The sequence below is a fragment of the Astyanax mexicanus genome, chromosome 9, assembly GCF_023375975.1.
Source record: "Astyanax mexicanus isolate ESR-SI-001 chromosome 9, AstMex3_surface, whole genome shotgun sequence".
Classification (NCBI taxonomy): domain Eukaryota; kingdom Metazoa; phylum Chordata; class Actinopteri; order Characiformes; family Acestrorhamphidae; genus Astyanax; species Astyanax mexicanus.
The window spans coordinates 13992700-14009203 of record NC_064416.1 but is presented as its reverse complement, the minus strand read 5'-3'; the positions used below and the strand labels follow the sequence as shown (position 1 = coordinate 14009203).

Genomic DNA, 16504 nt, shown 5'->3' with positions numbered 1-16504 from the left:
ATGCATTAATTAAATAACTGTATCTATCACACAAAAACATACTTCTAGCTTGGGAGCATGATTTTTCAGCTGCTTACTTTTTGACCTCCAGAACATTGGTGTGTGTGAGTGTGTGTGTGTGTGTGCATACGTTTGAGAGTTAATGGTCTCCTTGGGCTATTCTGAACCACAGACTCTTAATGGAAAAAAATCATGAAATACAAACCCACAGGCAAGAGGCAGACTAAGTGCACTATTACCTTCCCTTCTCTCCTTTATTATCTCCATCCTCTCTGTCTCCATCTCTTCCATCTCTTATCTTCTGTCCTTCAATCCAATTGCACCTTTCATCTTTCATTTCATTTTTCTCTTTTTCCTCTCTCTGTCTCTTCCTCTCTCTCTCTTTCTCTCTCTCTCTTTGTCCCTGTCTCTCTCTCAGTCAGCGGTACTGTATGTGTAATCCAGATGTGGTCCAGCAGTTCCATAACCCCGACACCATCTTCATCCTGGCCTTCGCCATCGTTCTGCTCAACACTGACATGTACAGCCCCAACATCAAACCAGAGCGCAAGATGCTCCTGGAGGACTTCATCCGCAACCTCCGAGGTGAGCACTAAGTGTGTGTGTGTGTGTTTGTGTGTGTGTGTGTGAGTTTGTGTGTGTGTGTTAGAGTGTGATTGGTGACTTGCTGGTGAGATGGGTGGTCCTGGCTGGTGAGAAGCAAATGTATCGTCACAGAATCCAAACTTCCAAAGTAGGAGTGGTTAAAGTTCCTAAAGATTTAAGCTTGAACTTAACTTAGTTTTTGTGTGTGCGAATGTGTGTGGTTTTCTTGATTATGATTTTGAATAAATTCCTTTTATTTAATGAAACACTATTTGTCATAAGATGCAACAGATCTGTCTGGGCCTGCAGTTCAGTAATAATTCATAATGAGACCCAAATTTGTCATTCATTTGATGTTTTGGCTGCAATGTCTTCAATGGAAAATACTTTAAAGTCTTAAGAAGAGATAAACTTGTCTATTATTTTGATGCATACTGCATTGTCCATTTAAAATTGCATTAATAACCCTGATTCTCTTAGTGTTAGATTATCTATTGTTGATGTCATACAAAAGCCTGTGTTTAATTGGCAACTTTACAACTAGAATATTTACACAATGTGAAGAATTATGACATATTATTAAAAAAAAATCATGAAATGTACAATTAAAACATATTTAGATAATATAATTGGTATTTACATTATACAAATAGGTACTGTACATATTTATCTACCAATCAGAAACTAGTATTTTGAATATGGATGTAATTTCTGTCAGAGTTACTTGTCTGGTTGCACAGATAATTCTAGCCAGATGCCACAAGTCTCAATCATTACCATCCACTACTCTGTCCACTGTGGGTGGTAATGCCTTTTCTGTACATATCAGGCCTCGTTCCAGCAATGATAACTAGCATTACCTTACCGTGAGTACACTGGCCAGTGTTCAAACTCACTTACAAGATAACACCTCATACCTCATAACTTATACTGCCATGTGCATTCCCAAGCCATCCCCTGAGGTAACACATCATAATTATATTCCAATGCCTTTTACCATGTTAGTGGATATATATGATTCACATTTTATTAATCATACTTACATATATGTATATAATAATTATTTCTTTTATTAGTGAAAGTTATATATGTTATATATGCGCACTGTGTCCTCATCCTGTCTGAACGGTACACTAATTGTTCCTCAGGAGTGGACGATGGGGCGGATATTCCTCGGGAGATGGTGGCCGGGATCTACGAGCGCATCCAGCAGAGAGAGTTGCGCTCCAACGAGGACCATGTGACCTACGTCACCAGGGTGGAGCAGAGCATTCAGGGAATGAAGACAGTGAGTATATTGCTGTCCAATCAAGAACAGAATTTATGGAAATTGAAACACTTGCTTGTTGAGGCTAATTTGTGGCTGATTGCATTAGATCCTCACCAGATATTTGGAAAACTAATCAGCAGTGCTGAGCTTTAATATCCTGCAGAAACTACTTAAAAACCTGTCAGTATTAATCTTATGTATTGCAAAGCCCTTTAGGTGGACCCACACTTCCATTCCTAACTATTTTAAGAACATATTGTGGATAATGGCTTATTTGGCTTTATCCCAGGGCCGTGGTGGCTTGGTTGTTGGGGTGCAGGCTAATAAATCACAGGTTTGTGGGTCTGAACCTGGGAATTTAACCTATACCCAGTGGCCACAGTCCACTTTTTAGCTTCTGAGCAAATACTTAGACTCTATCTTTCCAGAATATGTAAAGAAACAGACTGATTTAATTTAATTGTAACTGTAAAAATAACAGTAGAAATGTATTTTACCTGGTAACACATTTAAACTGATTGTATCATTTGTTCAGTCAGAGTATTTCTAGTAGTATGGAGTTGATTAATAAAGAGAAAAAGTGATTTTTAAAGTATATTGTCAAAAAGCTGATAAGCCAATAAACAACCAGCGAGTAGCTTAATTTCAACTGTTCGATTATAACCAGTAAAAAGTTAAAACGTTCAATTAGAGATTATGAACTATTATTATTGACTACTGATACAGATTATACATGTACTAATGAAATTAGATTTTTTATTTAAACTAATACTTAAGCTTAAACAAATGATACAATACTTTTTAATAATTAAATAAACCTATTCATAGCATAATACATAATATACCCAAATTGTATATGATTTAATAGCCAGTAACTAATTAACCATGTTTAATTAGATTAATACAAATACTTTACTAATATTTTAATAATTTAACAATGAACTGTAAATGTAATGATGAGAAGCATACATTTATTTATTAATAAGTACATTTTAATTCAATTAATTGGTACCTACATCTAAACAAACTTTTAAGAACTAAATGTAACTCATTCAGGTAATAAAAGTCTGAAGTTTACCTGAATAAGAAGCGTAAAGTTTATGAAGATCTGTGCGTTCTCAGAGCAACTTTTCTTCTTCTTCTTCTTCTTCTTCTTCTTCTTCTTTTATTTATTGGTGTGTAAACTGTGTGAAATATGGTTATCCTCCGGGGGACTGTAACAGCAGGTGCTTATAGGCCTGAGATATCCTCTGATTCACCACATCTATGGATTGATATGCTGTTGTGGAAAGATGGGCTTGTGCTGATTTAGCTGTCTGCTGTGAGACTGGAGAAGACTGAAGTAAACAATTTAAGTAGCTTTGCGCAGCACAAACAACAGATAGGTACAGTACATGTCAACTGCGATTACAACTCCTGCTCATAAACTATTCATGCCTCAGCTTCCTCAGTGTCTCGGTGTGCGTGTGCGTGTGTGTGTGTGTGAGAGACAGAGAGAGGGAGATACCATGTTGGTGGAAGTGTGTGTGTGTGTGTGCGGGAGAGGGAGATTGATTGAAGTTATGAATTATTCATCAGGCTTAATTTTAGTTTTCAGGTGACACGAATGCAAAACTGCGCACTTCCTTCTGCGTGAAATATTCATTCTTTCCCGGCGTCTCGGCATCTCCAAATCCATTCTGGAGTAATCCCCACGCTATCTTTATATCCATACACTCTGCTGATGATGCAGGCCACGGTCAGAGCCTCTCAGCCAAACTCTGATCATTTTAGACATGCATAAGTCCTAAAGTGAACTATTGCCATTTTTGTTCTCCCTCTTATTATTTCTCTCTCTCTCTCTCTCTTTCTCTCTCTTTCAGATCCTATCTGTGCCTCACCGGAGGCTGGTGTGCTGCAGTCGTCTCTATGAAGTTACTGACGTGCATAAACATCAGAAACAAGCAGCACATCAGAGAGAAGTGTTCCTCTTCAACGACCTTATAGTGGTGAGAAACACGATCGTACATAATGCCCATACGCATAAGAAACCCCACATATACGCTAGAAACACACTATATGAATATATATATATATATATATATATACACCTCTGGAAAAAAATTAAAAGACCACTTCAGTTTCTGAATCAGTTTCTCTGATTTTGCTATTTATAAGAATATGTTTGAGTTAAATTAACATTGTTGTTTTATTCTATAAACTACAGATATTTCTCCCAAATTCCAAATAAAAATTTCGTCATTCAGAGCATTTATTTGCAGGAAATGAGAAATGGCTAGAATCACAAAAAAGATGCAGAGCTTTCAGACCTTAAATAACGCAAAGAAAACAAGTTCATATTCATAAAGTTTTAAGAGTTCAGAAATCAATATTTGGTCTAATAACCCTGGTTTTTAATCACAGTTTTCATGCATCTCGCCATGTTCTCCTCCACCAGTTTTACACACTGCTTTTGGATAACTTCATGCCACTGCTGGTGCAAAAATTCAAGCAGTTCAGTTTGGTTTGATGGCTTGTGATCATCCATATTCCTCTTGATTATATTCCAGAGGTTTTCAATTTGATAAAATCAAAGGAACTTATACTTTTTAAGTGATCTCTTATTTTTTTCCAGAGCTGTATATATTTCATTTTATTTTATTGATATTATACCTATGACTGAATCATCATCTCCAGCTATCTCTATCATTCATTAATCCTCTTTAAAGCATTTTATCAAGTTATTTTGTAAGGCATATTAATGCATTAATGTATTTCTTGCTCTTTATTTAATAATAGTTTGTGTAATTAATTTTTAAATATTATAAATATTGTCCAATGGTAAATATTTCTGTTTTTTTTTTTAGATTTCATCTTTGTGTAAACCCTATAGCTGTATTTAGGAAAACTCTTATTTTACCCTGACCTTCATTCAAACCTAAGTACATTTGTGCCTCCTTCTGTAAAGACACTATTTTGGAGATACATTCTATTCTTTGGACAGTGATGATTTGTGGAATTACAGTGGTTTATTTAATTTGTTTAATTATAAATTATTTTGTAATTTTCTTTTTATATTTTTTTCTCTCCTTACATTTGTTAATTTTATTTATTGTTGATTTTTTTTCAATTGTTGATGCAGTTTAGTCTCAATGTTTTTACAGCTTTTAGCTTGTGGACATTACACAGAAGTAATGTTTATAAATGATATGTATTTACTTACAGATTCTTGTGCACATTGAGTGAGAGTGTGTTTCTGTTTGTGTTGTTAGATACTGAAGCTGTGCCCCAAGAAGAAAAGTGCCGCCACGTACACGTTCTGTAAAGCCATGGGTCTGCTGGGGATGCAGTTTCACCTGTTTGAGAATGAGTGTAAGCATTCTAACACAAAGTATATGATAGATATTTAAAATGCTAAACAGACAGACAGATAAATGGATAGATGAGCCACAACATTAGGACCACTCAGATGATATGAATAATGTTTATTATCTCATTTCAGCAGAGCATGTAAAGCTCTGAGATATATTCAGATTTACATTAAGTAGCAGAACAGTTGGTTCAGTAGTTTTTTGCCAAGTCATAGTGACCAGACAACAGGGCTGATGCATCTCTCAACACAGCCCATGAGAGAGTAATGGACACCCAAGGAAAAATCGCTCTGCCTGGGCAACAAAAGTGACTTTAAACAGGATAATGTCTGCACACTTCGTTTGAGGAACATGATGTACAGATCTGAACCACTTTTACAAGTGACAGATTGTGACAGCTAGCTGACTGGGTCAGAACATCCCTAAAATACTGAGCTTTTTTTGTGTGATGTTCCAGGTATGCAGTGAAACTAGTGCCCAAGGCTCACTGATGCTCATAGAGAGACCACCTCACATCTTCAGCTGCTTACTTTTTGACCATACTAAGATCATAATTATAATGTCTTGGTGACAGGTACAACAAGACACCTTTAGAAGTCAAGTAAAATTCATGGCTTGAGGGTCAGATCTGTTTTGATATCATAAGTAAACCTACACATTATTAGGTAGTTGGTTTTAATGTTATGGCTCATCAGAGTATAATAGTTGCTGTAATGCTATCTCAATCTTGAAAAAATGTACATTGTGATATTTGGTTAGATTTAATAGATATAATAGAAGTCAGTAAATCAACATGTTTAATGATATTTGAAAAGGCCTTTGTGTATCTAAGATATGAGTAAAATAAACAATATTATAAAGATCTAATCTGGCCCTGGTAGATATATGATTTTATATTATAGAAATGAGAACAGTGTAGAGTTAGTGTTCTTAAGTATCAAGCAAGCTGTCAAAGGCAAATTAAATCAAACGGCATTTATAATTTAGCCCTTTCTTGTATGAATTATGTACATGAACATACTTCAGGATTTATTTCCCAAATGTTTTTATTCTTCTTTTATGCTGATAAACAACTATTTATTTTATTATGTAATAATTTAAGAGTTCAACTTTAACAGACAGCATATATTTTAGCGTTTACTTGCAAATATTGCAGCATAATGAGTAAAAAAATCTGTATTTTACAAATAAAAAAAGTCAACTTTAATGCTGTAGATCAAATATTGCCCTTTACACTTTTACAGAAATAACAAAAGCTGATGGACTTTTAGATCTTCCGTCAGCTATTTTAGTTTATCATATAGTTTGTTGCACTTGCACTTATTGCAGGGATGTTTGTAAATGTCCTCTTAACTGAGGCACATAGAAAATAATAACTTTGAAATAGCTGTTCACTGTAGTGAACACCACATGTAAAAGGGTTAATTTACCTTATGTGGCACTGTACATTCTGCAATGTGACTATTGTGCTAGAACACATTGTGATGACTATGCTGAAGGGACATACTGTACAGCCCTAGTCTATTGTTCTGTAAAAACACATGTTGACACTTGACTAGTCCATGTTACCCAACCGTACATTGTATTCGTCAACTAAAACACCTACCTCTATCTGTGTGTGTGTGTGTTTTCTCTCTCAGATTACCCTCATGGCATTACGATCTTGTCTCCATTCTCTTCTGAGAAGAAACAGGTGGTGAGCTTTTGTTCACAAAGCTCTGAAGAGCTGCTGAAGTTTGTAGAGGACCTGAGAGAGAGCATCGCTGAGGTAGCAGAGATGGAACACATACGCATCGAATGTGAGTCTTGTTAGCGGCATTGTTTGGAAGTGCTTTCAGGAATATTGGTGATATATATCAATATCTGTGTGCGTATGTGTATGTGTATGTGTATGTGTGTGTGCGTGTGTGTGTGCGTGTGTGTGTGTGTATGTGTGTGTGTGTACGTTCTGCCGCAGGGGAATTAGAGAGGCAGCAGGCGGCGAGAAATCAGTCTGCTAAGAACAATGGCACCCAGCTGGAGATCCATAGACCAATGTCTCCTGCAGGTACAAACACACGTACACACCTAGTGCAGTAATCAGACTACTCTAACAGCACTGATGAACCCTCACTCTCCTGATTGAGTAGAATAATGTGTTTGTGATTTACAGGAGACCATGATTTTTTTGACAAGACAGGAGGCAACGCAGTTGAGGTTTGTATCAACAGCTGTAGACACGTATCGTCAAAAACAATAGTTGCAACCAGAAGGAATCAGTGGACAGGAATGAGTCTTGGTGGATAGTCGTGTCAGACTGTATTTGTGTGATTTAGAATAGCAGCAGATCATCTTTAGTAATCATGTCTTGGTGGAGATGACCAACAAGAACATCCATGTGTGGAGGCACTGAGGTCGGTACATCTAGAAGACCATGTGTCACTGTGTGGATGTATTTTGTTCAAAGCCAGATTACTTATGAGGCCCTATTTTAGCGTGTTATAGCGCATCGGTCAATTATGCACTATGCAGCAGAATTTAGGGCATGTCGGTATGCCTTTGGTGTCGTGAGGGCACAAAAAATGCGTCTTTTGTGCGTCTCGAATTAATTAATTAATTTTGGGTGTGGTTTGGGCGTAACGTGAAGTAAACCAATCAGTTTGTCACTTGGCAAGATCCAGCTGCTCTCTGACTTTGGCGCGTTTGTATCTTAACAGTGCAGCACTGTATGTGTCTTAGCAGAGGATACTGACCTGTGCGTTTACGCTGTGAAGATACACAGAAGGGAACAGCAGTATTATTTTATTCTGTATTCTGTTTATTATTGAGGCTAAAATGGCTAAAATAGGATTGGGCGGCTGACTGTTTACTGTTGTCATGGTTTTAATTAGTCAGCGGCGCACCTGTATTTCTTACCGCCAAGATAAAAACACGCCAGATACTGTATTACCCTGAACACACCCCACTTCCAGACCACCATGCCCAACGGCATAAATATATTCCTTAACTTTGACGCTATTGTAACAGCAGGGATGCAAGGCATGAAAATAGACTGTTGATGGGGTGTAAGATTGCAAAGGGCATCACTACAGGGTTACGATATGGGCCATGGTCTTCATTATATGCACTTGAAATGTTACGTTAAAGAAGAGAGGTCCTGCAGAAGTCCAGTGGCCCTATCTTTTTCAACAGGACAATGCTCATCCACCTACTGCTGTAGTCTCAAGCGCTTACTTTACAGTCACAGATACTATGCCATGGGACGTGATAGTATATGCAATCACCCCTTCATCTCTACCATTAACTCGGCAGGAACTGTGTAAGAATATTAGAGCTCAGAAAACCATTAGAAACCTCTACAACTCTATGACGAGACCTAGCATTTTGGGTTACACAATAAATCTAATTCTAAGTCTAATTTTTTAATAATGGATTGTTCCTGGTAATCATTATCCTCCTTCCATTGCAATTTGATACTTCCTTCTGGATGCAACTATTTTTGCAGATATTTTCTTTCTTTGACGATAAGTGTAGATACAAAACTACAGTGAGAGAGAGTGTGTGTGTGTGTTTGTTGAAAGAGTGTTGTTGGCATGAAATGTCCTGAATGTTGCTTGTTAAAAGCTTATTGAGGTCCTTCTGTTTCCCTCTTGTGGAGTACGAAACTGCCTCAATCACTTTTGACCTCTTGACCTCCAAACACAATCTGTCTGTTTGCACCTGACCATTATAGAGACACCAGGCCCTCGGTGTCCTTTCCCCCAGCCAAACTCCCCCAACCCCACCAAGAAATGAAAACACCATAAAAAAAAACTTAAAATAAAACCCTATAGCTACCTGCCACTACCTGCTGTTCCCTTAAACCAGAGCTGGTCCTGATGAACCCTTGCTCTGCACATGTTGATGGATTCTCTGCTCTAAGACATCTGATTAAAGTAATCAGCTTACTTTAAACAAGCCTTTATTTAAAGAGTTAAAATAAGTGTGATAAGCCCATAATTATATTAAATTACATAAAGAAATGAAGAGGAGAGTATAGCGTTTTTCTCAGTGTCTCCGTTAATTAATTTGCACTAAAATGTACTTATTTCTGGTTCCCACCCAATAACTAGGTCTGTTTAGGTAAAGCCTAGCAGATGTTTCCTCCAAACCAACCGCTTGCTTCTTTTTGAACTGATGCCAGTCTGAACTGATGCAACATCATTTAATAGCTCATAAAACATATGTTAGATCACAGATGCCTGCACTAGATACCACTAAATGACAGGGGAACTCCACAGGACTCCACTACTGGACTCCACACCTGTAGATTTATGTTCCTGCAGATTTTTGTATGTTAGAAATGGGTGGGAGGTGAGACTTGCAGATTTGTGTTCTGCAATTATTTAGATTTTGTTTTGTAGATTCTGGTATGGTTAGAAGCACCTGGTCTAAGATAGATTTTCTGTGAGAAATGAAAATGAATAAAATGAATAATTGCATTTATAGTGCTGTTCCCATTTAACTTACTTTTAATTATTAAAATACTGTACTGTATGCTCTGAGAAATATTCACAAAAAACGTTGCTGCATAAATGTCATTATTTAATCATTCTGTTTTTCCACAGATTTCGTGTATCTTGTAATGTGTGTATCTTTGATAGACCAAACCTGACCCTAAACTACTGTTCAGGAATAAGCAAATTTTGATTTCTTATTTATACATATGAAGGATATCATCAGTACTTAAACAACACTAACTTAGTCCATTTAACTGGTTGCATTGGAGTATATTTTACATAAACATACAGTACTTAGTATTTGATTCAATGCCAGGGGGGTGCAGAATGGTCCAGCAGCCTAAAGCACTGCCACTTTGATCAGGAGATCACTGTTTCAAATCCTGGTCATGCAGCTTGCCATTAGCTGCCAGAGCCCTGAGAGAGCACAATTGTTCTTGCTTTCTCTGGGTTGGTAGATGGTGCTCTCTCCACTCATCACTCAGGGTGATGTCGATCAGCAGAAGGCGTCTGTGAGCTGATGTATCGGAACCGAGTCACTGCGCTTTCCTCCAAGTGCACTGTGATGCTACTCAGCAATTCTGCATCAGCAGCAGTTTGAAAAGGGGCAGTGGCTGACTTCACATGTATCGGAGGAGGCATGTGCTAGTCTTTACCCTGTGATGGGGGATATACAGCTGACTAGCAGCTAAAAGGGTGGGACAGTTGGCCTACTCAGTTGGTCACCAGCATCAGTAGATGTTAATTTCAGGTTGAATGTTGGTCATGTTGGTCTAAACATTTACTTTAGGATAACGTCTAATACTGTTATGTGCCTGCAGGGTAGGTAGATTGGGAGAAAATGTGAAAAATTAGAAATACATTTATAAAAATTATAAAAAATACCATGTATCGTGAAATTTCGTCAAAAATCATTGTACACTATTTTTACCATATCGCCCAGTCCTACCTCCTACCTTTGATCTAGGCTGAGATATGATTAGGTCCATGATTAGATCTTCTGAGCAGGAAAACACTGAAGCACTGTACAAGCATGGGTCCTCCAGCACCAGAAGTGAGAACCTCTAGCCTTAAGCTCTTATTACACTCTTGCAAGACTTGAAGTATAGGGCCTTCCTGTCATGGCTTTTGCTAACTGCTGGTGCTGCATGATTGCTTACTGTAACATACGGAAGCTGTAACAGGTTGATATTAATGATGTACAGCTCTAAACTGCTGCTCTAAAACAGCTGCTAAATTCATATCTGAAAATTCATAGGGAGTAATGGAGTAAATGAAGTGTGGCAGAGGTGGGATAATGAGACTGTGTGTGTATGAGTGTGTGAGAGTGTGTGTGGTGTGAGTCTGTGCTCCTGCATGGTTCGTGGCATGGCCTTATCTTTGTCTCGTCCGCACCGGAGGGCCGTGAGAGTGCTGCAGGCCAGGCTGATAACGCTTCCTGCTTCTGGCTGTTTTCTAAACTAGGTGTCAATTCACAACAGGCTCCAAACGTACCAACTCAGCTCCCCCCTGGCTCCGCCCAGCGCTCAGCAACAGCTGGCCATCCTGCCTAGCACTGCTCCTGGCTCCGCCCTCACCATCTCTCCCGACACACTCATCCAGTGCCAACAGATCGTGAAGGTGATCGTGGTGGACTCTGCAGGCCGTGGCCGCGTGGAGGCGTTCCTGAGCCAGAACCCTGCCCACCGCTTAATCCAGTCGGCCGTCTCCACGCCCATCAGGTCGAGAGAGGGCGGGTCCCAGCAGCCACCCCTCCCACCGCCACCACCTCCATACCATCACAAGCATCAATTCTGCCCTCCGACTCCGCCCCCTCCGCAACACATGCTCAGCCAGCGCAGGTATTCCAGTGGGACGCGTAGTCTGGTCTGAGCTCACAAATATATATACATATATCTATATATGTATATATATATCTTTGTATATGTGTATGTGTATACTGTATATACATATATACACAAAGCATTTGGCTGTGTCACTACAGTCAATCAATACAGCCTGTCATGGCTCATCATTTATTTACCCACCTTTTTCTATTCACAAACAATATTATAAAGCAACCCCATATAAATCCTTCCCCCTCCAGCAACGACACACACACACACTTTTGTACTCCTTAAACACCTGCAGAGGGGCTCACTCTTCTATACATAAAATACATCTAGTCACAGAATTGTTTATCAAGGCCTCCTAGCCTCAAAAAATGAGTATTTTAGATACAGAGTAGATAGTTTTATCAGATCTTCTTCTTCTTCTTTTCCTGAGCTTTTATCTCCATTTGAGTTTCTACAGCAGTTTTTCCTGAACTGCAGAACTAAACTTTTGGACTTTATAACCTTTAATGTATAGCGAGGAGACCACGAGTAGTCGTAATTTTCAGGACTCTCAAAATGTCTAATAAGATTTCAGATGAACTCTGTTGATGTCAGTTCAATTATCAGAACAGTGCTGTGATCTTCCAGCACGTTATATAAAGTTATAGAGTTATGGAGTTATGTACAGACTCACAGGGTAGCGTATCAGAGTGTGTATGTGTAGGTACTGTATAATCCATGAGATACAGGAGATAATGAAGATGGCTTTGTAAGCTTCTCTCTCCCCATTCTAGCATGAAAAGGAAATCGCCCTCCCTTGACTTCACGGCAGCTGTCATCGCCAGCTCCTGTAATGACAATATTTCATATTTGTACCAACACCTCTGTAAATGATCAGTAATCACCTTATGTTCCACACACGTCTGCCAGGCACTGACGAGAGCTCCCTGTTCTAGTATCGTTTCTGTTCTGCGTCTATGTAGCGTTTACTGTGATCGGGCCTGCACGGGACACGCCAGGCTCACGTGAAGGACGGATAATCTGCTGGGCTTCGACAGAGACGATGCCTGTGGTTTTAACCCTTTTCCAGTTGAACTGTTGAAGATTTTTTTACTTTATCACTTTCGAATACCTTGTGTTTTGAATTTTACTTGTGGATCATGTTTGTGTTTGCCATGTTTTCTGTATTGCATGTCATAAGAGTTGAGCATATGAATATGCATATATCTATAATGAGCACATGGTTCAACTACAGAGAGAACAGAGTATATTTTAGATGCATTACAATAATATTAACTGTTTTTATTTTGTTCTGTGGGGATCGTCGATCAGGATTCTATATTAATTCTATATTATTTTATTATATATTTAATTTTGAATTGCTATGGAGATATTTTATTTATTTGTACGAGGGGAGATCAGCAATGATGTCATTACGAAGAAATAGCAAAAAATACTTTATGTACAACATTCTATTTATTCTTATGGGTAAAGGGGGCGAATAGCTTTACTGTGATGTTTTTGCACAGCCGAGTTTGTTTGATTGGGAATATATTAATTTATCACCTCCAGTCTGCTGAATACATAACTGGAATCTTTTGCTTTTTCATGATTCAAAGACGTTTTAACAGAAGGCTGGAGTTTCTAGTGTTTCTGTTACGTTCAGAGAATCATCACAGCAGCGTTTTGTCTTCTAGCATCTCAGAGCTGTAGACTTTAAGGCCCTCAGGTGAACCGGGTGAATCTCACACAGATGCTAGCTAATTAACTACCATGGAAATATCCAGTATTATTTCAACACTTATTTGTCTCCTGGGCCATATCCTGACTGAAGGCACACTTACACTCTCACACACAAACACTTTCCTTACTTTATTTATACCCATTTTTCAGTTTTGACCTCGGACTGACATCCAAATATAAAACCCCTCAGATATTAAACTGCATGTCGAGTCAGAATATGGCCTTCAGAATCAATGCTGTCATTCGTTACTTGTTTTTGAAGAAAGAAAAAAAAAGAGATATATTTGTATTAAGCACTGTCATGAAATTTTATATTGTATGGACACTTGATCTACAGTACAGCAACTCATGCACAAACTGTAAATGCAATGCCACTGGACTTAGAGCTCAGTATCCATTAAAGGAGAAAATCTATACACAGTCGGTGTGTGTCTGTGTGTGTGCTGACTTTAAAGACTGGGTAAAATCTGATACTTCATGAGGTAAAAGAAAAGCAGAGCAACAGTGAAAGTTTATGTAAGAACAGAAACTATGTGAAAATGAAGGCTATACTCAAAATAATGTGACTCATTCTGTAAGTAAGTTTGGTTTGATCGGTTTGAATTTCTTGCCATCAGCAGCCGGAGTCAGAGAGAGCACAACTGGCCAGGCAGGCTCTCTCTGGGTGGTACAGTAAGAGGTGCTCTTTCTTCTCATCACTCCTAGTGTAATGTTGGTTAGCACAGGCATGCTGTTTTATCAGAGCTGGGTTGCTGTGTCTTCAAAAAAAAAGAGGCGGAGTCAGACTTCACATGTATCAGAGAAGACATGTGCTAGTGTTCACCTTTCTACTGTTGTGGCATTGAGAACTAATGAGAGTATGAAGTAATTGGCCTTCTAAATTGGGGACCAAATAAGTAATGGAAATTTGGGAAAAGGAGATTAAAATATATATGACATATACTGTATGCCAGCTTGTTTTAAATAAGAAGCATACACATTCCCAAATGTTTGTGGAAATTCCTTCTAATGAATGCACTGAGCCACATTTAGGCTACGTTCACATTACATTGCTCAAAGCCAAAAAAATCAGATTCGATTTGGCTATAATGACGGTTCACATTCACAAATGTAAGTGAGCTGTATCTGTGTGTAATGTGAACGAATCTGTCTCTGAAACGTCTAACGTGCACATTGATACGTGTATATAAACATATTTAGCTTAAGAAACTCTAAAAGAAACTCTAAAAAGAAACTCTAAAGTTGAACTCTGGTGGTAATAGATGGGTTATTAATGATGATAAATGCTGCATAACTATTTTAATTATAGGAGCATCTCACCGTGTTCTGCATCAAGCGTTGAAGTCCCGGTCAACCTGTGTCCTTCTTCAGGCTCTAATACAATTAAATCAGGGATTATAACTAAGTGAAGAGCAGTTTTACACAGGCTTTGACTGGATTACTCACACAGAGCGCCATGTCTACACCAGGCTAAGACACTTACTTCAAAGCGTAAAGCTGTGCAGCTCTGGCAGCAGCACTGACAGAGCTGGCCCCCAGTAATAATCTGCAGGAAGCTGGTAACTCTCTATGGGACTGCAGAATCTGCATGGTACACTCTGACTGAGCAGACTGAAGCAGTGAAACATTCACTAACAGGCTCATATACAGACCCTTCAGTACTGCAGCATCCTGAGCCCTCCACATTCATCCATCATCTCTCATTTCTAAAGGAGCTGCAATAATGCAGCAGAAACCGAGGAGCAGGTTTCTCCACTGCACACTGAACCACAGCATGAAGTGAAGAAAACTCTCCAGGCTTCTTCATATACAGCAATCAGCCATAAGATTAAAACCACTGACAGCTGAAGTAAATAACATGAATTATCTGGCTCCTGTCAAGGGGTGCATCTATATATTGGGCAGCAAGTGAACAGTCAGGAAAATGGTCAAGTGCCTCAGTGGTTTGTTAGAGAACAATAGTGATAAAACAGAATCATGAAGACCAAGAAACTCACTAGACAGGTCAGAGATAAACTTGTGGAAAAGTTTAAAACATCCCAGGCTATTAACATTAGCACTGTTCAACCAATTATCTGAAAATCCCGGCCGCTGCGCTCCTCCAATGAACGTCGCCTCGCTTTGCCAGCATTCACACAAAGCAATCCAGACTGTTCTCATACAGAGTTCCCCAATGGTGGAACAAATTGCCTTCCACTACCAGATCAGGAGAATCTCTCGCGATCTTTAATAAACCCCTAAAGACAGAGCTCTTCAAAGAGCACTTACTCTCTTAACACCTCTAACACACTAACTACTTCTAACCTCATTTCCTTCTTCCCCTCCTTTACTCCTCCATCCCATTATTTCCCTTCGACCTCCTTTAAGCCCTATCTAAAGATGTTTTACCTTTAACTTCTATTACTTTTGTACTTGACTATTGTAAGTCGCTTTGGACAAAAGCGTCTGCCAAATGTAATTTAATGTAATGTAAAAAAAAATGAAAGAAGTACAGCACAACTGCAAACCTAATAAAAACATGACTATTGACAGCTCAGGCAAAAAGAACACTGTTCAGAGGAGCAGCCAGAGGCCAGTGGTCACTCTGGAGGAGTTGCAGAGATCTACAGCTCAGCTCAACATTCCATACACACATCATTATCATGTAGGGATTTTCACATATTTGCCCTGGTGAAAGGCATTTAATGTCATTTTATTACATCTGTATGAGTGTTGCTGCTCAGCATAATATTACACCACAACCCCAGTCAGCTAAATCCTGCTAACCTTGATATCATGCCCATGTGGGGCCTGTAAGTGTAGTTTAACTGGAAAACAAAAAGTTTTGTCCACTGATGGGCCAGATCATGGTCAGTAATGGCACCAGGAGCGTTTAAACACGAGCCCTTCTGGGCTCTACACTGCAAATAAAGCCTAGATGGGCTCCATGTGTGGTTAAGGTGGGCTAATATTGTTTGGTTAGTAAAATGTTTTCTGAACATTTCAACTAACATTCTTAATGTTTAAGTTTTCTGGATGTTTTTAAAGGTTCTGGTAACATGGCCTCAATGTCACTTGTTAAATTATTTTTGTAGTAAAACATGATAAAAAGTACTTACCGTTAATGAATAGCACACCTCCGCCCTCCCACAGCGTTCCGAGATTGTTCAAACACCCTTCAGACTGGGTGACACAGGTCATAATGTGCCCTGATAAATCATTTTTAACACTGTTATCCAGCTCAAAGTAGCTCCACACTTCACTGTTAGAATCTGGAGAGCCCTG

The 16504-nt window shown here is 38.8% G+C and overlaps 1 protein-coding gene across 2 annotated transcripts in view; it reads left to right on the top strand.

The window, feature by feature from the left end:
• The window catches only part of iqsec3b (IQ motif and Sec7 domain ArfGEF 3b), a 48977-nt gene extending 35317 nt beyond the window's left edge, over window positions 1–13660 (top strand). The window contains exons 8-16 of one of the 2 annotated variants that reach the window (XM_022679518.2): window positions 419–585; window positions 1734–1873; window positions 3718–3843; window positions 5107–5206; window positions 6846–7004; window positions 7163–7252; window positions 7358–7401; window positions 11148–11524; window positions 12292–13660. In XM_022679518.2, the coding sequence (XP_022535239.2) occupies window positions 419–585; window positions 1734–1873; window positions 3718–3843; window positions 5107–5206; window positions 6846–7004; window positions 7163–7252; window positions 7358–7401; window positions 11148–11524; window positions 12292–12391 (1303 nt within the window). In that variant the 3' untranslated portion in view covers window positions 12392–13660. Of the gene's footprint in view, window positions 1–418; window positions 586–1733; window positions 1874–3717; window positions 3844–5106; window positions 5207–6845; window positions 7005–7162; window positions 7253–7357; window positions 7402–11147; window positions 11525–12291 lie in introns of those variants that run through there. The other variant, XM_022679519.2, reaches the window with a different exon arrangement.
• The last annotated feature ends 2844 nt before the right edge of the window (window positions 13661–16504 follow it).